Below are 22,240 nucleotides of genomic sequence, written 5' to 3'. Positions count from 1 at the left end.
ATTTCTCCCCCGTGTCCGTCTTGGAAGGCCCGGCTCTTTGCCAACAAGAGACGGTCTTAGTATGAAACACGAAGAATAGATCTAGAAAAAGAAGTAAAAAAGGTTGGGAAAGACTAACCACGCCTCTTCGACAAAGGTTTGAGGTCACTAGCCAATTAGTCTTTGAGCCAATCCAGTGGGGAGCATACAATGTTGGATATTTTTCAAATACGCTTTACTTGAAAAACAGGATCCTCTTATGATCATCTGTATTGATTGGCTTGGTTAAAAATGTTATCCACAAAGCTGCGTATATAACTTGAAAAATTTCAACATTTCTTGTCGATGATCTGATGCAAAAGAATAAACATCAAGATTTTTACTTGAAATAGTCCAAAGTATCACCCAAAGTATGACTGCATATGTCATGGGGTACCAATTTCTAATCGCAAGTTGGGTCAATTAAGAAAATATGACATGCAAAATGCGCGCAGATAAAACAATATCAAAAGGGAATCCCGCAAAATGGTAAAAACTTATAGAAATCGAAACCAGCGTAAGTTGCACCTGAATTTCCCACCCGTTTTAATGTAACGTTTGATCGGAAACAAAGAAACGAACAGTCGCCCGTTTACCCATAAGGAAAACTCCCATATGCAAAAAAATGAATAATAATAATTTTAAATAAAAAAGAAGAAAAAAAATGAATAAAATCTAAAGCTAAAGGAATCGTTTCCGAAATTTTGAAAAAAAAAAAAGGTCTCGAGGAGATGAAAGGAAATAAACAAAATAATAATTACGGCGTTTTAGTGGGCCGCTGCAACACCAGATTAAAATCGAGTTTCTCGTTTTCAGTATGTGGGACGAGCAGGATTTCTAAAAGGCTGAAAACGGAGATAACTTGACGAATTGGCTGTTCGCCCGCCGATTCGGGATCCCACACTAAAGTCAACCTTCCAATTCCGTTGTAGTTTTCGTGTGTCATCGTCAATGGCAGTTTCTAAAGAGACGAGCAAAATCCGAGATAAAATTTTAACAAACGTAAAATAGTTTCAAAATATGTTTTACCTCTAGATAAAGACGACGTATGATTCCCAGATAAATTAAAACAACGTCAACGGAATGGTCGAGCACTGCTAACACAATTCCCTTGACTTCGATTGAACCACTTTTACGAATTAAATTAGCCAGATGAAGCTCAGAATGCGTTTCTTGAAGAGCTTTGGCGGCTAGTTTTCTCGAATTACAATTGTCCAACAACCTAATGCATAACTTACATTTAGAACCATTCAAACTTTTATTTGGCACGATTAACTATAAAGAAGACGAAACCTTTTGATGACGTTTTGATCCCAATGGTCTAAAGCCTCTTGTTCCAGAGCAGCACTTAGCAATCGATGGACAAGGATATCCGGATATCTCCGAATGGGTGACGTGAAGTGAGTGTAAAAGGGCACGCTGAGGGCATAATGGCGAAAATTTTCTTCTTTCTTTACAATTCCGGAACAAATATACGAAGCACACTAGATTATAAGAGCACGTCGTAAACGTCAACCAGTGTAAATTGTAATTAACTAAAATGTCACCTTCATTGGCTTGGCCAGCAAATTAGATATCACAAGATTTCTTCCCATTGAAATGGGGTCAGTGCTGCCTTGACCATATCGCAACAGTGATTCTTGCAGCGTTGCTGAACTAGTAACATCGAGATGTATGCCGATTGTTTGTAGTGTCTCCGCAAGTTGTTCCAATTTATGGGTGGGGGGAGGTGGATGTGAACGTAGAACGGCTAATTCAGGGAAAACCCCGTAAATTTTTTCGGCAACACGCATGTTGGCCAGCAACATGAACTCTTCGATCAGCCTATTTGATTCCTTTAGCTCATAAACTCGAAATCCTATTGGGGTTCTAGTTTCCCAATCCATACTGAAGGCCAGCCTAGGCAGGTCGATTCTAAGCGCACCTTGATCCACGCGTTTTTTACGCAAATGACCAGCTAATTCTTGGAGGACTAGGATAGATTTGCAAATTTCTGACGTGGGATAAGGTCCTTTGATAACCGGCCAATTACTGACATCTCTTCCTTCGATAACAGTCTAATTACAAATAAATACAAAAGGAATCTTACTGCACTAAGAAAGAGTTAAAAAATGAATCGATTGACTAACCTGGGCATGGTCATAGCTTAGTTTTACACATGAACGAATAACTGAACGGCCAAACCATTCTTCCAAAATTTCTCCGCGATCATTAACTATCCATTCAACACTAAAAGCTAAACGATCCTCACCAGGATTTAGTGAACAAACGTGCTCGCATAATACGGACGGCAACATCGGAATCACCTATGAATTTCGAATTAGATTAATTATTATTTCAAGATTTTACTTTTCTTTTCTACATACCCTGTCGACTAGATAGGTACTGGTGGCTCTCCGGGATGCAATGTCATCGAGGACGGTGTTGTCTTGAACAAAGAAACTGACGTCAGCAATATGGACAGAGACTTGATACAACTTTGTGATTCCATCCTCAGCCATTCTCAGGAACCGGCCAGATACAGCATCATCAAGATCACGAGCATCAGCAGGATCTATCGTGAATATACACTCTTCTCTGTTGGGAAAATTTTTTTCTGTTATTAACAACATGTATGAGGCAGTTTCATTTGAAATTTTACCTAAAGTCTCGACGTTTTCGAATTTCTTCTGGTGGTATACTCCAAGGAAGTGACGGAAGACTATCAAAGACTTCTTGAGGGAACTGACCATAATCGACCTGGTGTTCCAGTAAAAGAGCTATTGTTTCAGCCTCAATATCGCCGGATTGGCCAATGAAATAACAAAGCGAACTAGATGGAGAAAAAAGAATAGCACCTCCATGCGAGAAAACAACGTGAAAAATACAGTGTTACCCAAGTGGATTATTGATGTCTTCCCACGAATCGATCCGAGCCAAATAGAGCATATTAGGTTGGGAGAGGCAGCTGGATAGCGCTGGTGTGAACGGTATTTTCATGCGAGGAATACGGTGATCCTTGGGCGAAAACAAAATCCAACTTGGTATTGGACCGGACTGACCGTAAGGCCATTGTTTCAAACTGCCAATGGCACAACGCGAATGCTTAAGTTCTTTGATAAATACAACCTGTGCACAAATGTTTAGAATAAATGATTATGGTATGGGGGTCAGTGAAATCAAGAATAATTTACCTTGGCTATTTTACGTGGAAGATTTGAGCTCTGCTGGTTAATTTCTACAATTTCTTCCGTGATTGTAATAGGTGTGCTTTGTGTGGCGATTTTTACTACTGCTTGGGTCACTATGTTGGTGGTTGTCACTACAGAATCTCCAATGGCACACGATTCTGTTAGTTGCGTAGCAAGACTTTCAACCATCATATTTTTCTTCTTTTTTGGTCGACGAGTTCTTTTTTTTTCCTCCTCCACAGCGCTTTCCGTCTAAAGAAGATACGTAAATTCCTAATTCACGGCAACTCTCTTCGCATTCTTTGGAATAATTACCTTGGGTACTTTTTCTAGCTCTGAAAGGCTTTGCGGCGGAATATCTGAATTTTTGCTTTGCAAATCTGTAGAGGTATCATGGGTTACATTGGAGTTATCTTCTTTCAATTTCTTTTTTTTTCTCTGGCTTTTAGGTTTCATGTTTCTTGGGCCATGGAGATCTGATGATTTTTTATCTATGCTTTCATTAACAGCCATTTTTAGAATATTCTCCTTCATCTTGCTCTCTTCCATCACGTTTTTAGGTGTAGGTTGTTTGCTTGGCCGCTCACTTTGTGAAGTTGGACTTTGGCCATTTATTTTTTCACATTTATTTTCTGTTTGTACGGTCAGCACCTTGCAAACCACGACATCCCCATTAAGTGCCCTATTTCTGTGTAGAAGTCCTTCAATCAGAAAGTCCTCTGTTCCGTCCTGTTGTCGAACCACATTTATGGATTACAAGTTTGATCTAAGAAAACAGAAGTACTCACAGGTGCAGAAATATAGGCCTCTTTGTAGTTTCTTGGATTGATTCTTAAGACACCCTAGAAATGGAACAAAATTATAAAAACGTGTTCACAGCACTGATTATTGAAATGCATACTTCAAACAGAGATCCATTGAGTAAACCTTCTTCAACATCTTTTTCATCCCAATATTCTTCAAAAGTTTTATTTTGGCTTTGTCTCTGTGGAGTTGAGCTTTTGCTGATTGAGTGTGCCATGTTAAATGAATAACAGTTGAAGGATTTCTTGTAAAACTTTGATTTGAAAGTAAGGTGATGCAACAATGATGCAACAATGCAATGCAACAATAAATTCAATGTGGTAGAGGTGAATGTACAAGTATCAATTATTGCTTCTGTGAACTTCACACTTTATTTCTCTAGAACTGTCAAGTTCTACTGTACGTCCAAAATTTAAAACGAGAAATTCTGCGATTTCTGGTTATGGGTTGCTAATTCTCCGAAGAGAAAAAAAACTTTACCTAATTTTTGAATTTTTAAAGCTTGAATGCAGACACCTACTGTACAAAAATTCAACAACGATTACCTCTATTTAATTTATGTCAAAATCTAAAAGTTTAAAATACAGATAAATTTAGAATTTCGGGTAACTCGCATACAAATTCGTGATTACCCTTGCAACTCAAAGCTAATCGAATAGATGATTTCTTCGTTGCCTCCAATCGACGACTGACTTTGACCGTAGCAGACGACGTCTGTCGTCAACATAAACAGCTGTGAGATTTCATCAGTTCCATAAAAACAATTTGCCGTCGAATTTCATTTTCAGGGAAAGGAACGGTTAGTGAACTATGGAAGATAAAAGTGATACCCAAATCAAAATGGATTTGAAGGATAGTCTGAAAGACAGCATTATAAAAGAAGCTCTCAATTCAGGTGTAGATTTAAGGCAATATTCACAGCAAGTTGAACAACAGCTGCAGGAGGTAGACATTATGTGCAACTTTAAGGATTGAACAGTTTATTCAAATTCCAATTTATAGGTTGAACTTGTGTCAGTGCAAGACTATGTTAATCAAGGGACTTCCTTGGCGCAACTTCACTCACAGTTCACACAATGTGATGCTGCCCTTGAAAGAATGGAAGAGCTTCTTAGTACATTTAGATCACAACTTGGAGGCTTAAGTAGTGATATCTTACAGCTTCAGCACCAATCAGCTCAACTTGGATTGAGGTTGTCTAATCGCCAAGCAGCAAGATCATTAGCTGGTCAGATTATTGATGATTTAGTTATTCCTGAAACACTTATCAGGTTAAAACACCAATCCCAATCTGCATCATTGGCCATAATTGTGCTGTTTGTATTTGCACCTTAATATTCTCATACAGGCATTTGTTGGAAACTCCAGTGACAGAACCAGTTTTCTCTGAACAACTGATAATACTTCAGGCAAAACTGGCTTTGAGTGGAGACCATCATCAACGGTGTAGTAGAGCTGCCCAGGTGGGTTTGCTATAGCTCACATATAATCAATAGTAACTGTAGGTGCATATATACTTACTTTAGGACGTCGTACCTGTTCTTGGTGCGTTGCGGATAAAGGTGGTTGAAAGATTACGGCAATTTTTGCTCTTGAAATTGCAGCAACTCAGAAGACCGCTTGCGAATTATCAACTACCACAAAATTCACTCCTAAAGCACAAGTAAGTTTGTAATGGCAGGCATATTAAACTGCATATTTTGACTTTAGTGCAAAATAACATTCTTTATTTTATTAGGAATTTTTATCACTTCCTCATAACTCAGGAGCCAGAAATTGCATATGAAGTGAGACAAGACTATGTGCAAACAATGTCAAAGTTGTACTTCTCATATTTCAAAGTTTGTTACACATGCTAACGCTTGATTCTACTATATAAAAAATTGTGTGCAATGTAGAGTTATTCTACACGATTACTGAAACTTGTTGATTCAAACAGCGTTAATAAAGATGACGTTCTTGGATCAGAAGATGCGTCTTTAGGAGCAGCTGCCGCGGCTGCGGCCAGATCTCTGTTTGGGAGAGCTGCGCCTAGTGGACGAAATTCGAGTAGCAAATCGACTGTCTTTACCTTGGGTAATTCAAGCAAGGAAACATATGTTTGTGTGGAACCCCATTCATGCTAATTCTCACTTTGTATATTTGATTTCTAAGGAACTCGAGTTGAAGTCGTTACCAATTTAGAGGCTCCTGTGTTGGTTCCCCATGCCGCAGCGACAGGTACGAGTGCTGGCCATAAGGGTGAAACCAAATATTCGTACGAAATTGTTTTCCGATCTCAGCATTACGCACTTGCCGATAATGCTTGCCGAGAATATCTATTCTTGTGCGAATTTTTCCACGTTGAGAGGGCCCCTGCCATGGAGCTCTTTCAAGAAGTTATGGGAAAGACTTGTACCATCTACATGGTCAGTAGATTAGTTTAATGATGAATGTTGCATATGTTATTTAATTTTTGGTTCAACTTTAGAAATTTGTCGAAGAGTATGTCTCAACTTGTTACGATTCCTTGGCACTCTTTCTTTGCATTCAAATGGTCCAGCGATTGCAATATCTTTGCCACAAGAGAGCTGTTCCAGCACTGGATTTTTATTATGAATCTCTGATTTCCATATTATGGCCTAGGTACCAGAATAGTTTGCCTAGAACTTTAATATCGTGATTAATTTATTTTTCTTGTTTAGATTCGAATATTTGGTACAGGCAAACATTCAAAGTGTCCGCGACTGCGATCCGTCTAGATTATATTCTCACATCGACACGCGACCACATTATGTACGAACTAACAAATTTTACATTGAATCTCAAATAATTGAAACATTCAATAGGTAGTACGACGCTATGCCGAGTACACTTCAGCTATTTCAGCGATTCACGGTATAAATATTTTTCAAATCTTAAGTGCATTAGTTAATAACATTTTTCATTTTGCGAAATAGAACATAACAGTATAACTTCAGCAATGGACTGGACTCCACGCTTGCATCACTTACTTTCGACAATGCAAGAGGAAGTTGAAGGTTTCACTCTACGCCTTGCCGCGGCATTTACTAAAAGAAAGGATCAGCTTGTTGCCCTGATCAACAACTATGACTTAATGTTAAGCGTGATGACTGTAAGGTAGCAAATATGTTATTGCATCGTTCTCTAGTCAACTTATTGTCTTTACCTATTATTTGAAGGAACGCAACAGAGAAGAAAGTCGCGAAGCCGCACGTTGTAAAGAACTACTCTCCGCTCGAATATCCGAATTTGTTGAGGAGATATTGTTTTTCCACTTTGAAGGACTCGTCCGCTTTGTTAAGGATTGCGAAGTCATGTTAACTCGGGGACATAACGAAGCGTTGCGGAATGAAGAACGTATGAAATTTGAATATCTTATTATTGTGTTTTCTCTTTCTGATTTAAACATTTTTCTCTTTGATGTAAAGGTCGAGCTACGCAAACAATTAATTCTTTCATGGCTGGGTGGAAAAAATCTTTAGACGAGATCAACAAGGAAATATTAAATCTTTTTCCAAATTTCAAAAACGGAACCAATATTTTGCAAGCTACTTTAACTCAGCTCGTAGAATACTATCACCGATTTCAAAAAATCCTCACTCAACATCCATTCCGCAACGTTCCTGCTCGCGCCGATTTAATCAACATTCATCAGCTAATGGTCGAAGTCAGAAGATACAAGCCAGCTTTCTAAATTGTTTAGTTTTCCGTTTCTATTTTCACGTTCCGTTGTCATCCAATAAATGTATTAATTAACTTGCGATGTAATTGCCTCTTTGGTGTTAAGAAGAGAAAAGGTTTTCCGCAATTGGAAGGCGAACAATTGGGGATCTCAGATAAACTATGCTGTAATATCACAGTCGAACGGACAGCATAAATTTTCCCACTGATTGTTCAAAAAGTACTAGATAAAAACTTGGGCAGATAACAAAATACAAGTGGAGCTACAGTACATGGTCCCGAAGTTAACGTAGTGCAGTTAACATATTAAATCGGTTGCATCTAGTTACATTCAGTTAGCGTTAAAGAAATAGCAGTTAATAGCATTAAATCTCTACCATCTAAATTTATAATTTGACCGAGGAGTGCTCATTTGCTACAAACTATCTCGTAATAGTTTACAACAAGATTAACCTAAAACTAATTGTAAGGAATATCTCTGACAATTTCTGGGTGCAGCAACACGGCCCAAATCGAGAGACGCATTCGTTAGTGGAAAAGATAAACCTGCTGTTCAAATAATGATTGTAGAATCAGTTGTAAGAATTTGAAATTCTAACACATATTTTGTAATTGCATTCAGACCATAGAATACTTTTTTTAATGGACGCCAATTCTACGCAAAATTCAGAAGCAACAGAAAGTTCAATTGAATCTTCTGATGAAAATGATAGTTCCAATAATAGTTCACAACAGTCAGCAACAACAAATCGTTCAACGGAAAACGATCGTCTGCAAGAATTAAACGTCGATAGTCCAGAAAATAAACCTGGTGAGAATGAAAACTTAAAGTCGGATGATTCACGCTTCCAGCCGACATGGAAAAAACTGTTATTCCTATTACCCAAGAACTGGCCCAAGCGACTAGTATATTTTGCAATAGTAGCATTATTTTTTCTACTTCTTTCTTTTTTTATCTACGGGAAATCAACTCCATCGAATACTTCCAATGACCCAATCAAAGTAATTGATAAAATGCAAAAAACGTTCCCATTTCAAAAAGTCGAAACGTGGATAAGTTTTCTCGCTGCGCTCCAGAGTGTTACAAACGATGAACCATCCCAACCAGCAGTCCTTCTTTTTATTGGCGGAAACACCCCGGTTGCAATGCGTACTATGGAGCATGTTGTTACAACTTTGGCTATCAACACCAACGAGCTGTTGCATACGACGAACTCCGCCAATGCCAACTTCAAAGATATAACAGTCCAATGGGATGAAATTACCGATCTCACGCAAGAGGATAACGCAATCACGCGAGAGCTAGATAGGAAAATTCATTCTATTCTTAGCAAATATTCTTCGGTTGTTCTTGGATCTTTAGAAAAGATTCCACCAAAAGCTGCTATGATTTTGCACGGCTACTGCGATAACTTCATGGCTCCTTTCAAAAGAAGTGTAATCATCTTGACTGCAGCATTTGATTACGAGATGCCACGCAATTCAAAAGAGGTAGAACGGAAACTTCACAGCCTATGGGATCCCTCATTAGGCATAGACAAGTCCGCTTCTCTTGTGTCACGGGTGGCCAATAACGTGGTTTTTATCGAACCAGAAACTGATTCCACATCATCTAATGATATCGGACGTGATTAATCATTGGAAAAACCATTTTAGCGCAATAAAAATACATTGTTTTTTTGGTATTGCCGTGATATAAGAACTAACCAAATATTGTATAGCCCACAAACAAAAAAAAGCCAAAAATAAAAAATAAAACAAAAATAAAAAAGGGAAGAGCAACCTTGAAAAGCTTAATGTACGTAAATTTAAGAATCCACAAGGATTTTCTACAGCGCTCAGAAAGAAAGCGTACCCTGAATCGCATTTTATGTATACGTTTGTTACGAACTGGCCATTGTAAGCCTGCCTCATCGTTGAAACTGGTCAGTCATTTCATTTTAAATTGGTATTGTGCAGAGGATAGAAAAAAATATTTGCCTTTCAATAAAACCAATCTCTTGTCGTTTTGCTTTTTTAACTATGACGTAGCTGAAAAAATAAATAAATTTTTGCGAAAGAGGATAACGAAGTGCTACTATCACGTAGACCTGATACGGAGACTAAGATAAGACATGGGAAGATAAAAAAGAACATACACGGCAGTATGATCCTGTGTTATTACAGTTCAGTTATTACTAAAATTCATACCGGTGGCCACCCGCAACATATCAACCGACATAAAAGAAACAAGAATTAACAGAAGTTGGTCACAACCGTCCTTATTTTCACAATTCTACCGACTCCTTGGCAACCTATTACAACAGCAATAGCTCATAACTAGCTGTATGGAATTTACTGTGAAAAAATTTTATACGCACTACACTAGTCGAGAACGGACTTGAACTAATCCAATTGAATTGCTGTTTGGATAAAGCAGAAACAACTGTTTGGAGAAATTCAAATAAACACACTAACTGTTCACAATATTTCCTTTGTAGGCCAATGACAAGCTATAACCCATCAATTCCCACAAAATGAAAAACATCAGAGTTCAAAAAAAAAATTTAAAATAAAAGCAGCATGGTTCAACTCACATTATAGGTGATCCACAGACAATCCAGACTTTACTAGTTGAGACACCTACACCTGGATGGGAAAAAGAACTTCAGTCATAAATCATTTACCCATAATGTCAAATAATCTTCATTCAAATCTACAGAAATAATTCAGTTATGAATTACTATGTATGTGACTTTTTGCTAGCTATCAACATACTTTTTATTAGTGTTTGCTTACCATTTTTGTTGGGTGGTCAAATTGTGGGTTTTTGGTCAGTTCTCTTCAACGCTGAAGAAGACAGGACATCAATCCAAGCAGATATTTCATGTCAAGTTAATAAACTACTTGATGAAATGCAAAGCTCTTTTCCATTGCAGAAAAAAGAAACATGGATAAGTTTCCTCGCAGCACTCAATAGTGTTATGGAGGATGAGCCATCCCAACCAGCAGTTCTACTTTTTGCTGGAAGAAACACAGCAGCTTCAAAGCAAAGCATGCAATGTGTTGCTCTTACTTTGGCTATCAATGTCAATAAGCTATTGCATAAGAAAAGTTCCACAAATGCCGACTTCTCAAGGGTGACAGTTAACGTCGATGGAATTACCGATCTTCTGCAACAGGACGACACTATCAATCAAGAACTTGATAAGGAAATCAGTTCTATCCTTAGTGACTTCTCTTCAGTTATTCTTGGACCCTTGGAGAAACTCCCACCACGTGCAGCCTTACTTTTGCACGGCTATTGCGACAACTTTATAGCTCCTTTCAAGAAAAGTGTAATCATCTTGACAGCAACGTTTGGTTTTGACATCCCGCACAATTCAAAACAGTTGGAACAGAAACTTCACAGTCTCTGGGATCCTACACTAGGCGTAGACATATCCGCTTCTATTGTGTCACGAGTGGCCAACAACGTGGTTTTCATCGAACCAGAAACTGATCATACACTTGCACGACTGGACAGCTCCACACTGACATCAGACGTCTACCATTGCCACGCTGTCCTAAACAGCTAACGTTGTAAACTAAAATAAAAAATAAAAAGATTAAACTTAATTTTGTGAAAAGCAGGCATTTTTGGACTGGTAATTCTTGCTCAATAGCTTGACAGTAAAATTTTTTTTTAGCAAGTCAAACGTGGTGTAACGAAACAAACTGCAGGTCAAAAGGTTTTGTTCGTTTGAACTGTAAGTGCTAACTTGGGTTTGTTCTGCTAGTTTCAAGCAGCACTGCTAGGGTATAACTCATGGTTTTGGAACATGTCTACTTTTATCGTCGAACTTCACGAAGATAAATTCAAGAATTTTGATGCACTTTTGTTTGGTTTACCAACGATTCAGTATCTTTCCAGTTTAGTATGAATGTGCGAAATGGGCTGGGATGCACCTGATGTGGACATCGATACAGTGTAGAATAACTAACAGGTACTTCGAAACTTCGCCTATTCTCCAAGAATTGGAAACACAAAACGTAATATGACAATGACGACGGTTGACAATATTATCAATATCGACGTAATAAAGAAAAATGAAAAGACAGCAAGTTAAATTGCGAAAAGAATGAAGGGTTTAATTTGTCAAATGTTGCAAGATTTCTTTATAACATAAACATTTGTTTTCAATCCGAATCATCCGAGCCTGATTTAGGTGTTTTAGAACGAGATCCGGATTTAGAGCGTGATGATGAACGTGAGCCGGATTTCGATTTAGACCTGGAACGAGACGATTGAGATGACCGCGAAGAACGGGAGGATCTGCTAACCGAGCGGGATTTGGATCGGGATTTGGATCGGGACTTGGAACGCGACTTAGAACGTGAGTTGGAACGTGAACGTGATTTTGATCGAGATTTGGATCTCGAATTAGAACGTCCAGATGATCGAGAACGAGATCCCGAACCAGAGCGAGAACCTGACGGCGATCGCGATTTTGCTGGAGAACGAGACACAGAGCGTCCGCTGTAGCTCTTCTCTGAACCGGAAGCGATTCTTCTCCTCCGGCTTTTTCCGCCCCCTTCACCACCACTTTCCTCTCCACTGGAAATAGAGACACGCGAAATAAATGAATAAAATATCCATGTAAACTGGAATTAATGGATGTGCTCCACCAAAATTTTAATCTAACTCACCCGCTCGCAATGCGCAATTTGCCACCTTCCTCTGAAGACGAATCGTCTGAAGAAGATATGATGGCTTTCGATACCACTTTGCTTTTCTGTTTGGAACTAAGGCCATCCTCAATATCTCCGGCTGATTTCTTCGAAGCTCCTTTCTTAGCACCTTTGCCTTCACTGCGACCTTTTTTCTCCCTTGCCCGCCCACGTTCTTCTCCGCCTTTCGTCTTCTTCCGTGATTTGCTTTCTGTTTGGCGTGGCTTCCGTTCCGCCTTACGTTTCTTTGATGGCGGGCCAGCGCCCTCATCACCGCTACGTAGACGATCACTACCGTCAGTAACGAAACCGTCTTCATCATCCTTCTTCTTGCGACTCTAAAACACGACAATGTTAAGTAATCTCAAGTACGTTTCGGTTGTGCTAAAACCTAATCACATACCTTCTTGCCCTTATCAGCTTTTTCTGTTGGCATATCGTTAAACTGAGTCGCTTTCTTGGTTTTCTCAATAAATTCTTCACGCAATTTGAGTAGTTTTTCTTGCTCCAGTCTACGACTTTCTTCTAGTCTGTTTTGTTCTTCTCGCTGTTTCATACGGAAGGCTTCTCTCTCTTCTTCTTGCTTCTTTTTCATACGTTTTTCTTCCTCCGCGAGGCTACGAGCACGCGCTACATGGTATTGTGCCTAAAGGGGATAATTCCGGTTAATGGTTATCCTAAGACATTTTGCAAGGAATTACTTACTTGAGAAAGAAGATCTCCACAATGTCTAGCCTCGGCAGCAGCAAATGACAAATCGTAACGCATGCGATCTCCATTAACCGAGAGCCATTGGAAGAACTTGTGCGACAGCTGTAGTTCACTGACAGCTTGCAACACAGTTTGCAAGTCTGATTTCTCATCCTTGAGAATTTGGGTCGCCAATCGTTGCAGGACCAACGCCGTGTTAAACAAGAGAACGGTATCGTGCGGAGCGACATGCTGGGCCTTAAGGAGAGATAGCTTGGCTTCACGGAGCTTACCGGCACGGAAGTGCGCTCGAGCAAGGTACTGAAGAATTTCCACATGCGGATGTCGGAAAAACTTGCGGATGCAATTTTCGTACATCTGGATTGCAGAGACATATTGCCTTTGTTCAACGTAGATGTGGGCGATGTTTAGCCAGACATCAGAAAAGTCGGCCGTTGCTTCACGGACCTAGTTTAATTTGTTTATTAAAGTTAATTATGTAAAATTTTAAGTTACCAATTCATTAGTTACTTACTGATGCAAAGATGTCTCGCGCTTCCGGAATGCAACCCTTATGAGCTAGCACACAACCGACACCATTGGCAGCCCAAATATTGCGTTGGTCGTTTTTCAACACTGTTTTATATAACTGAAGGGCTCGCTCTTGATGCCGTTTTTCCTTTTCTTTGTCTCTTGTTGGAACATGTAAAGTTTGGAGCCAGACGTTGCCCAACGCAATAAGCGAGTAAGAATCATTGGCAGTTGCTGGTTGCTGAAATTATAAAATCAACTTTCAGTTACGGTTTGTCATTGAAACCGACGAAACAAGTCATTTAAAAAAGATTGCATCGATCTAAAATATGCTGATTGTTAAGAAATTATTGTATAGTTACTCTAAGGATGCGCTCGAATTTCTTTTGTCCAGGTCCCCATTCCATCTTAGCTAGATGAAGATTACCAATAAGAGACCAGGCGTCGGGATGCTCGTTGTTAATTTGAAGAGCTTCTTTAAACCAATCAGAAGCTTCGTATATTTGTCCACGATCTCGTGCCATACAACCGAGTCTTAGATAACAGTCGACATAATTAGGATGTTCTGAATAAAAATACCGTATTATTTCCGTTCATTACGATATTAAGAAAACGAAAATACCTTTCAGAGTTTCCTTGTAATTTTTTTCTGCTTTATCACACATAAACAATCCCTCATAGATTCTTCCGAGGTTATAGTTTGTCGTGACGCAAATCGCATTCTCCGTTTGAGGTTCTTGCTCGGTGTTATCCGCTTGAGGCTCCTGTTCAGCGTCCGCTTTGGCACGTTCGATTGATTGTTCAAAGTACTTCCGCGACTCTTCCAGGTTCCCCAATCTATGAATGGTGAACATAAATGTATTCCCAGAAATAGTACCACAATTTCTTAATTCACATACCTATAATACAAGGCACCCACGTTGTTGAGGATTTCTGGTGGTATTTCTGCTTGCACTTTCTCTTTTAGGATTTTCATGGCAGTCGAATATGCTGCTAGAGAGCCTTGTAAATCTGATTGTTCCAATATCTGAGCAAGCTCGATCCAGGCCTCAACGTCATCAGGAAATTGCTCCGTAACCTATCGAACACACATACAATAGCAACACGATGAAAGGGGTGAATGACGAAAGGATACGAAAAACAACCTTTTTGAGGTGGGTTTTGGCAATATCTCTCTTGGACTGGCTACTAGAAGCAGCGTATAGCGACCCCAAGAATTTTCATTGTTTCGTAGTTACCCGGTTGGGCTTTCAGCACTCGCTCGAAACATTGTGCTGCATTTTCCGTATCTCCACGATATATGTACATTTGACCCAGTCCAAAATGCGGCAAGATGAAATTAGTAGAAGCGAATTGAGTAGCCTGTGCAAGACACAGCATAAGTAATAGAGATTTAACGCGATGTATAGCGCGATTGAACCTGATAATAATATTGAAATGCTTGATCGTAGTCGCCTTGTACATGGAAAGCACGAGCCATTTGGTAGCACGATTCTGCGCGCATGGCTTCATTTTCGGTATTATGAAAAGCATGCAAGGCTAAGTGTTGAACTTTCGAATAGTCCTACATATATTTAAATTGAGAAATGAATAAAATTTCTTATCTAAAATGAATGAATTTTTTACTTACCTTTTTGAAGAAGAAATGATTTGCAAGATGATTAAGAACCATTGGATTACTAGAATCTACTGCGTAAGCCCGTGACAAGAGCTGAACTCCGTTGCGAATAGAATCGGACTCTTGTAAATTCAATTCCAGAATAGCCATTCCTACTAGAGCACCCACACACTTAGGATCCAAATCAAGAGCTCTTTCAAATGCCATTCTTGCTTTTTCTGCATTGCCCAGCTTAAGAAAACAGTGTCCCATACCCAACCGTACACCTGTATATAGGTTTTGAATGCAAACAAATGGCCTAAAGGCAATAAATTAAATAACTTTATACCTGCTGGGCAAGTTGCATTAGTTCTCAAAGCCTTTTTATAGTATGCCAAAGCTGCTTTGTAATCTTTCTTATTGAAAGAAATGCAAGCCTTTCCCAGGAGTGAAGGTATATTGTCAGGTGACTGGTTCAACACAAAGTTGAACTGAGCATCAGCCTGATCCATTTTATCACCCTCTAACAAGCAGAGATAAGCACGACCCAGCAAGTGATTCTAAATTTGAACAAGGATGTGACAAAATATTGTTAATTTACTGGAACAGTTAGTATTACCTGATCATACATGATGATTTTATCAGCAGTTGTATAAAGGTGTGTAGCTTTTGTGAATAGTTCACGTTTTTTGTCCTTGTTCTTTTCTCTATTTGCCTGTTGGACATAGTGAGCTGCCAAAGTATCAAGGGCCTTCATTTGATCTTTTTCCGAATCTTTGTAATTCATATTAGACTCAGTGCGTGAGGCTTCTAACACCTTGACAAAATCAGCAATCTTATTTTGGTTGTTATACTCCACCTTAGATAGGGCATAAAAGAATTAGTACAACATAAATAAGGTAAGTAGTTTAAGCTGTATTTACCGCCAAGGTAACCCAAATATGTATTTGTGCATGTTCTTGTTTAAGAATCTGAATGACTTCCTCTCCATCAGGTAGTTGATCAAAAAACAACTCAATGACCTAATGAACAGAGTACAGACAAGAATAAACAAACACAAATTAAAGTGTTGTGTCCCAAAGTTGTAGAATGACCAACGCAATAAATTACCTCGTCAGTATCCCGAAGAGGGATTTCGACGGAACCCATTTTTATTCTTTCTACGCAATTCGCCGGGAAATTTAGAACAACATTAGCCGTGTGAGCTAACAAAATTCTGTTTTCTTTTTCGCGACTCGTCGCAAGACTCAGCGTTGCACGAATTTCGGAAAACCAACAACTAGTAGAGTAGTACTAAACAGCAGTTTTTAGCTACAAAGCAGCGCAATTATTATTTATTAATGATATAATTATTATGAAGATCTGAGTAATCAATGCCGTGGACCATATTTGTTTCTTACTATGCTAGAATTTTATGTAATATTTGAAACAACACGTTAATCAGAAACTTGGAAACCACAATAGTCAAGTTTTCCGCTGCATTTTATCGCAGTATAGCAATGTATTCAAAACCAAAATCTCCATTACAAACTTTGAACAAATAATATTTTGTTTACAATCTCAAATAGAAAACCATCTCGTGCAATATCCATTGTGGAATACGGAGAAATACGAAAAAGTTTTTCACAGTAGCTTCAAAAATGGATATTCCACAGAAATTTCAATAAAGTGGCAATACAACCAGGCATCAATCAAGCAAATTGTAAGTCTTGTTTGTTTTCGTTTGAAACTGGACATAATTTTTAAAATTACATTTGGACCAAACAATAGTTTTTTTTTTTGCAGAATGGAAGGCACTAGAAATTTTCGGAGAAATTCCAATACAGATTCCAGTAGTCCACGATGTTACAATCGCAAGCCATTGGTAAGAGATAGTCCACCAAGTCCAACCAATGAACAACGCCAGAGATCCAAAAAAGCAGAGAAGTCAAAACAGCCTGATTCAACTCATATTATAAATGATCCAAACCTATCTGAAGATGACACACCACCACCTGACGAAATGAAGCCTTCTGCCATGAATCCTTTACCTTCAGTGACAAATAAGCCACAATCGAAAGCACAGGAGGATGTATCAGGGTTGAACTCTTCAATCTCTTATTGTGTTCTACTTCTACTGGTAGTTTTTGGCATTGCCTTATTACCAGTTTATTTTGGTGGTCATATATCGGGCTTCTGGTCTTCTTACTACCATGCTGGAAAGGAGAGGGTATCAGCCCCAGTTAATACTTTAAGCCAAGCAATGGAATTACTTGATGAAATGCAGAACTCTTTTCCTTTGCAAAAGACAGAAACATGGATAGGTTTCCTCTCTGCACTCAGTAGTGTTATTGAAGAGGAACCATCCCAGCCAGCTGTTGTTCTTCTCGTTGGCGTGAACACACCAGCTATTACGCGTACCATGCAGTGTGTTGCCTTAGCTCTGGCTACCAACACCAATAAGCTACTTCACGCGACGAAGTTCACGGATTTCAAATTCCCTGGAGTAACGGTCAAAGTTGATGAAATTTTCAATCTCCAGCAACAGGAAGACGCTATAAAGAAAGAGCTCGATGCGCAAATCCATTCTATCCTCAACCAGTCTTTTTCAATTGTGCTTGGACCTTTGGAGATGATCCCACCGCGAGCAGCCTTATTGTTGCACGGCTACTGCGACAACTTCATGGCTCCTTTCAAAAAACGTGTAATCATCTTGACTGCCACGTTTGACTCTGATAAGCCGCTCAATCCAAAACAGCTTGAACAGAAACTTCACAATCTCTGGGATCCCGCACTAGGCATAGACATATCCGCTTCTATTGTGTCACGAGTGGCCAATAACGTGGTTTTCATCGAACCAGAATCCGGCTCCACACAGTGTAAGGACATCGGGAGTGTTTAATTAACGAATGGACAATTTTGTGACAATAAAAGAATGTTGATAAAAAGATGTATAGATATCTGTATACTGAAAGATAAGGCAGTTTTTTTCTTATCGTTTTCGAGATAAACAAAAATAATAATAAAATAAAAGTATCAAGCAACCTCGGGCCATCGCCACAGACTTGCATGCAAGGAAACTTTGATCAGAAAACGCCATGAATATAACTTGAACGGGCGATCAACTTACTGTTTCACTTTCCTGCTTTCATGGAAAGAGTACCAAAATAAAATATGGCAGCAGTTCATGTACACAAATTTTAAACATCAGTTGGCGGCCTGGTTAGTGAAAGTAAAAATTCGGCCCATTAAACATGGCTTTCACCACCCTCCAATTGTAAATCTTCTCAAAGAACATCCATACCAACAACGAACCTCCCAATACTCTGATTAGTTTTTTGTGCCATAAGGTAGGAAATAGTGGGCTGCATTTTTCTTTGTATGTTTCTTGGTCATTTTTATTTTGTATGGTTAACTTAATGCTCATTCATAATTGTTTTCTGTCTTGTCTTTACAGAAGAAAACCAAAAATTATTTCAGTAATGCATGGATGGAGCCCAACTCGAAGTCTTACAGTTAATCTTATGCCAAATACTGAAACCCGTTTACCTTGGACCAAAGATAAATTTAAGTGAGATGATTGGTTGAAATATGTGCAAGCTATTAACCATCAATGTGTCTTCATAAAGTTAATTTTAATATTTCCGTTACCTTTTAGCTTTCTAGTTGCCAGAGTTTATGGGGCGTTGTAAACTGTTGGATGCAAACGGTTCCGTTTCATCGCCAAGCGCTTTGTAAACCGTCATTTTCTCATACTGGATCCGATTCGACAAAGGGACATAAAATAGAATAAATAGAAAGAACGCAATTTAGATTTTTTTTTTCACAATAATAACAACATTTACCGGTAAAGAAGCGCAGCAACGTCCACCAAAGGCCTCAATCAAGTGAAGACATAGATATCCAACTAAGCTCAAATAAAGCGCCCCTCCTATTCCGAAGGCAGTGTAAATCGCCCAGTGCGGGGGCAGAGCCTCTTTGATGGTCACAACCACGAAGAACAGATTGATGCTGACGACAACAACGGCCAGTATAGTTAAGATGGTTTTGTTGAATCTAAAACGGATGAAGAGAACAAAAATTTCATAATTATAGGCTACGCTGTTCCACGAAGTTAAATGCACCACAACCCCACCAACCCACACACAGAGATGTCCAACTCGTTTGGTACTACGGCCAACGATTTTAGCTCTCTTAGAATAGATTTTTGTTTAAACTTACAGTCCATTCACGAATTGGCCCATGATCTTTGATGAACCTTTTCGATAAAAAGAAAAATCAAGTATTAGTATAATGTTTTTTCAATTCATAAAGATAAAATTATACTTGTGAAAGTTAAAGTTGGAATCAAGGCAAAAGGTAATTGCAAACTCATAACAGCATTAAGGTAGTCGTTTAAACCAGTCAACTGTTGAATGTCGGCAAAAATAGCAAGAAAAAGGGTTGGGGAGATGGCTATCGTTCGCGTAAGCAAAACACGTTTCCAACGAGCCCAATGTAAATTTAAGAACCCCTAAGAAGTTTCAATTGTCATTATAAACAAATATTTTCCTGAGTCACCTTTTTTATTTTTACCTCCATAACAAACTGGCCACTGTAAGTTCCGGTCATTGTGGACGACTGACCAGCGGCTAGAATACCAACAGCCCAGATGTATCTAGCAGCGTCACCATATTTGCAGCCCAAAAAGAGTCCAGCTCGGTAAATATCAGCATCAACTGTTTCGTTATTTGCCTAAGTTGATATGGTACGGACGACATCAAGGAAATAGTCTATCAAAAAATCACGTTCATGCTTTTTAACTAAGACGTACCGGAAAAAATTCTTCGATTTCTTCTGCTGAGGAAGAGGACGTGCTGTTAGCACATAAATCTTGCTGAACGCAACAGAAATTGCATAGCAGTTTTATGTTAAGGTCAAGAGGCAAAAGGGAATTACACTTTACGTAACTTAAAAGCGAAACTTACCACATCTTGATTGGTCTTGCCAAAGAGTCCGTAGGCGAACACGCAGACGACAAAAATATTTATAATCAATGACACCAGCAGAGCTATACACGACTCGATAAAGTAGTACATGTTGGCTTGTTGGACGGAATGCTTATCACTTCGGTCAACTTTGCGGGACTAGAAGTTTAACAAACACGAAGAGAGACAACATAGACCATTAGTGTGGTAACAGAGACAGCCTGTAGCCACTGAAGTTCTTCCAAATTAGCAAGTTTTTAGAGCTAAAAACATAAAATACCTTGACCAAAGCAGAATGGAGAAATAGATTATGAGGCATAATGACCGCACCAACTATCCCTACTGCTCGAAGCACACCTTCAGGCCCGCAACCCGCACAACCCGGAATGAAGAGGCCTTTGATTACTTCGGTTTGTGGTGGCGGATCGTGAATATACTGCAAGTAAAAGATAGGTTAGATGAAACCGCTCCCGATTCAAATGATTACTCAGTTATAAAACACCAACTTCGTATCCGAAAGTAATGGCCATTACGGTAATGAGAAATCCAAATAACAATTCCAACTTTCGCAACCCATATTTGTCAAGGAGTAAGAAAGTAAAAGTGTCAAAAACTGTAATAAGCACACCACCCCAAATAGGAATTCTGAAAACAAAATAAAAACTGTGAATTAGTATAAATACTAACAGATCATACACAGAAAATTAAGCTTACGCCTGGTCAGAAAGAATATAGATCGCAAGTGCGGTTCCAATAACTTCTTGAATATCGGATCCAATAATGGCAATTTCAGTCATAATCCATAATATGATACGTGGTGTTCTTGGGTATTGCTTGTAGCACATCTCGGCTAGATGCAGGCCTGTTACCATGCCCAATCGGATGGCTAACCTTTGTACTAACAGTCCCATAATTGTGGCTGTCATCAGCACCCATAGTAGCTGAAAATAGTCATGTTAGTTTACGTTTGACCACACGTTTTAATTATATAAAAAAAAAGAATTTACCTTGTATCCGGCAACAACTCCAGACTGCAGATCCGATTCAATGTTACCGGGATCTAAATAAGCAATGCTCATCAAGAATCCCGGTCCGGTGAAAGCCCACAACGTACGAAAGCTGAATGATCCCTGTAAAGTTATGAATTGTTAACGTTACATGGGCTTACAGTGAAGGTAATTTTTTACAATAAAACTGGATACCTTTCCTAGTTCTGGGACGTCAATTAATTTTTCATACGTTTCATTCTCTGGAGCGACCTCGTCTTCGTTAATGAAAGCTGGATTAAGTTGGCCTTGTTTGTCATTCGTAATAGATTTTTGCACATTCGTTTCGCTTGGGTTGATGTTACTAGCTTGGCTGGCACGCCTGTTGTTAAAGGATGAAAGATTAACGGAATCCATTGTCGTGGAAAATGTTACGAATCGATCAGCGAAAGCAGAAAAAATCAAGCTTCAATTGTTGATGCTGGTTTGCAGTGGTCTAATCCGCGTTCCAAATACTTTGGTTCTCCACTCGACTACAAAAAGTCGTATCAGCAATTTCATTCGATAGGGATCCTTAGCGATACAACCTAAAATTTTTGGGAGGAATTGCGACATATACCCATATGTCGCAATTCCTGCATCATAGCATGGCTATCCCGTCAAGCGTCTCATCTTGCGCACCCTTTTTCACATCTGAAAGGATAAGGCGTCAAAATAAGCACAGAGACTTATGTTTATATGCAACGATTGGTATTACAAACTTTAATGCAGTCATTTGGACGCGGTTTCAAGGTTTGAGAATGTTTCAACAGGAGTACCGTGTCGGATTCTTGTCTAGAACTGACAGATGCTGCAACAAAGAAAAACATTGTGGTTATTAATCGTGCTGATATGCACATGTGCTCAGTAAACCTGTTACGTCATCAAGAATGAAATCTTGTCCATATGTAAATATACATCAGCCGCGATAACGATGACACCGCGTACTAAGGTGCGTAGAGTACAAATAAATTTCATGAAGATCTAAATTGGATATTCTGTTCAATTCAAATTGTACTGTAGTTATTTGGAATTGCAATGTACAATGAAAAGTTTTCCCACATAAAAACAGTGTAGGGTGCCAGC

At 39.0% G+C, this 22,240-nt stretch overlaps 7 protein-coding genes across 7 annotated transcripts in view; 4 read left to right on the top strand and 3 right to left on the bottom strand.

Moving 5' to 3' along the window:
• Positions 1 to 18,107, top strand: part of LOC130693630 (uncharacterized) — a 50,321-nt gene extending 32,214 nt beyond the window's left edge. Inside the window, exon 2 of the mRNA XM_059494631.1 lies at positions 16,969 to 18,107. Coding sequence (XP_059350614.1) covers positions 16,970 to 18,064 — 1,095 coding nt within the window. The 5' untranslated portion in view covers position 16,969 and the 3' untranslated portion in view covers positions 18,065 to 18,107. The remainder of the gene's footprint in view (positions 1 to 16,968) is intronic.
• On the bottom strand, positions 234 to 4,637 carry LOC130693604 (DIS3-like exonuclease 2). The gene is made up of 12 exons (XM_057516777.2): positions 4,090 to 4,637; positions 3,977 to 4,030; positions 3,504 to 3,917; positions 3,192 to 3,440; positions 2,894 to 3,126; positions 2,660 to 2,830; positions 2,385 to 2,595; positions 2,148 to 2,324; positions 1,566 to 2,075; positions 1,312 to 1,502; positions 1,048 to 1,240; positions 234 to 979 (listed from the first exon to the last, which is right to left on the bottom strand). Exons 1-12 carry the CDS (start codon positions 4,207 to 4,209, stop codon positions 776 to 778), a joined length of 2,727 nt encoding a protein of 908 aa, XP_057372760.1. The 5' UTR covers positions 4,210 to 4,637; the 3' UTR covers positions 234 to 775.
• LOC130693658 (vacuolar protein sorting-associated protein 52 homolog) lies at positions 4,691 to 7,730 on the top strand. Its single transcript, XM_057516846.2, has 13 exons — positions 4,691 to 4,937; positions 4,995 to 5,263; positions 5,341 to 5,455; positions 5,519 to 5,655; positions 5,731 to 5,833; positions 5,891 to 6,068; positions 6,147 to 6,400; positions 6,463 to 6,617; positions 6,677 to 6,767; positions 6,821 to 6,869; positions 6,932 to 7,107; positions 7,175 to 7,352; positions 7,424 to 7,730. The coding sequence occupies exons 1-13, from the start codon at positions 4,803 to 4,805 to the stop codon at positions 7,687 to 7,689; spliced, it is 2,106 nt and encodes a 701-aa protein (XP_057372829.1). The 5' UTR covers positions 4,691 to 4,802; the 3' UTR covers positions 7,690 to 7,730.
• Positions 7,981 to 9,631, top strand: LOC130693632 (uncharacterized). Its single transcript, XM_057516818.2, has one exon. The coding sequence runs from the start codon at positions 8,319 to 8,321 to the stop codon at positions 9,309 to 9,311; it is 993 nt and encodes a 330-aa protein (XP_057372801.1). The 5' UTR covers positions 7,981 to 8,318; the 3' UTR covers positions 9,312 to 9,631.
• Positions 9,787 to 11,252, top strand: LOC130693194 (uncharacterized). Its single transcript, XM_057516316.2, has one exon. It carries the CDS (start codon positions 10,391 to 10,393, stop codon positions 11,231 to 11,233), a length of 843 nt encoding a protein of 280 aa, XP_057372299.1. The 5' UTR covers positions 9,787 to 10,390; the 3' UTR covers positions 11,234 to 11,252.
• On the bottom strand, positions 11,766 to 16,440 carry LOC130693653 (RNA polymerase-associated protein CTR9 homolog). Its single transcript, XM_057516842.2, is given in 16 exon segments — positions 11,766 to 12,252; positions 12,345 to 12,703; positions 12,769 to 13,011; positions 13,071 to 13,523; positions 13,591 to 13,827; positions 13,949 to 14,151; positions 14,209 to 14,423; positions 14,486 to 14,664; positions 14,732 to 14,800; positions 14,802 to 14,948; positions 15,007 to 15,150; positions 15,217 to 15,470; positions 15,533 to 15,743; positions 15,803 to 16,042; positions 16,107 to 16,205; positions 16,294 to 16,440. Coding segments are annotated over 16 exon segments (3,510 nt in total). The 5' UTR covers positions 16,333 to 16,440; the 3' UTR covers positions 11,766 to 11,834.
• A 191-nt stretch (positions 18,108 to 18,298) lies between the features above and the next one.
• On the bottom strand, positions 18,299 to 21,708 carry LOC130693615 (natural resistance-associated macrophage protein 2-like). Its single transcript, XM_057516794.2, has 13 exons — positions 21,332 to 21,708; positions 21,137 to 21,259; positions 20,844 to 21,070; positions 20,636 to 20,774; positions 20,410 to 20,565; positions 20,130 to 20,288; positions 19,976 to 20,038; positions 19,738 to 19,896; positions 19,489 to 19,675; positions 19,384 to 19,420; positions 19,008 to 19,218; positions 18,814 to 18,917; positions 18,299 to 18,711 (listed from the first exon to the last, which is right to left on the bottom strand). The coding sequence occupies exons 1-12, from the start codon at positions 21,530 to 21,532 to the stop codon at positions 18,825 to 18,827; spliced, it is 1,755 nt and encodes a 584-aa protein (XP_057372777.1). The 5' UTR covers positions 21,533 to 21,708; the 3' UTR covers positions 18,299 to 18,711; positions 18,814 to 18,824.
• Positions 21,709 to 22,240: the final 532 nt, after the last annotated feature.

The sequence above is a fragment of the Daphnia carinata genome, chromosome 3 (genome assembly GCF_022539665.2).
Source record: "Daphnia carinata strain CSIRO-1 chromosome 3, CSIRO_AGI_Dcar_HiC_V3, whole genome shotgun sequence".
NCBI lineage: Eukaryota > Metazoa > Arthropoda > Branchiopoda > Diplostraca > Daphniidae > Daphnia > Daphnia carinata.
Note: the sequence above shows the minus strand (reverse complement) of the source record. Positions and strands in the feature narration are given on the sequence as shown.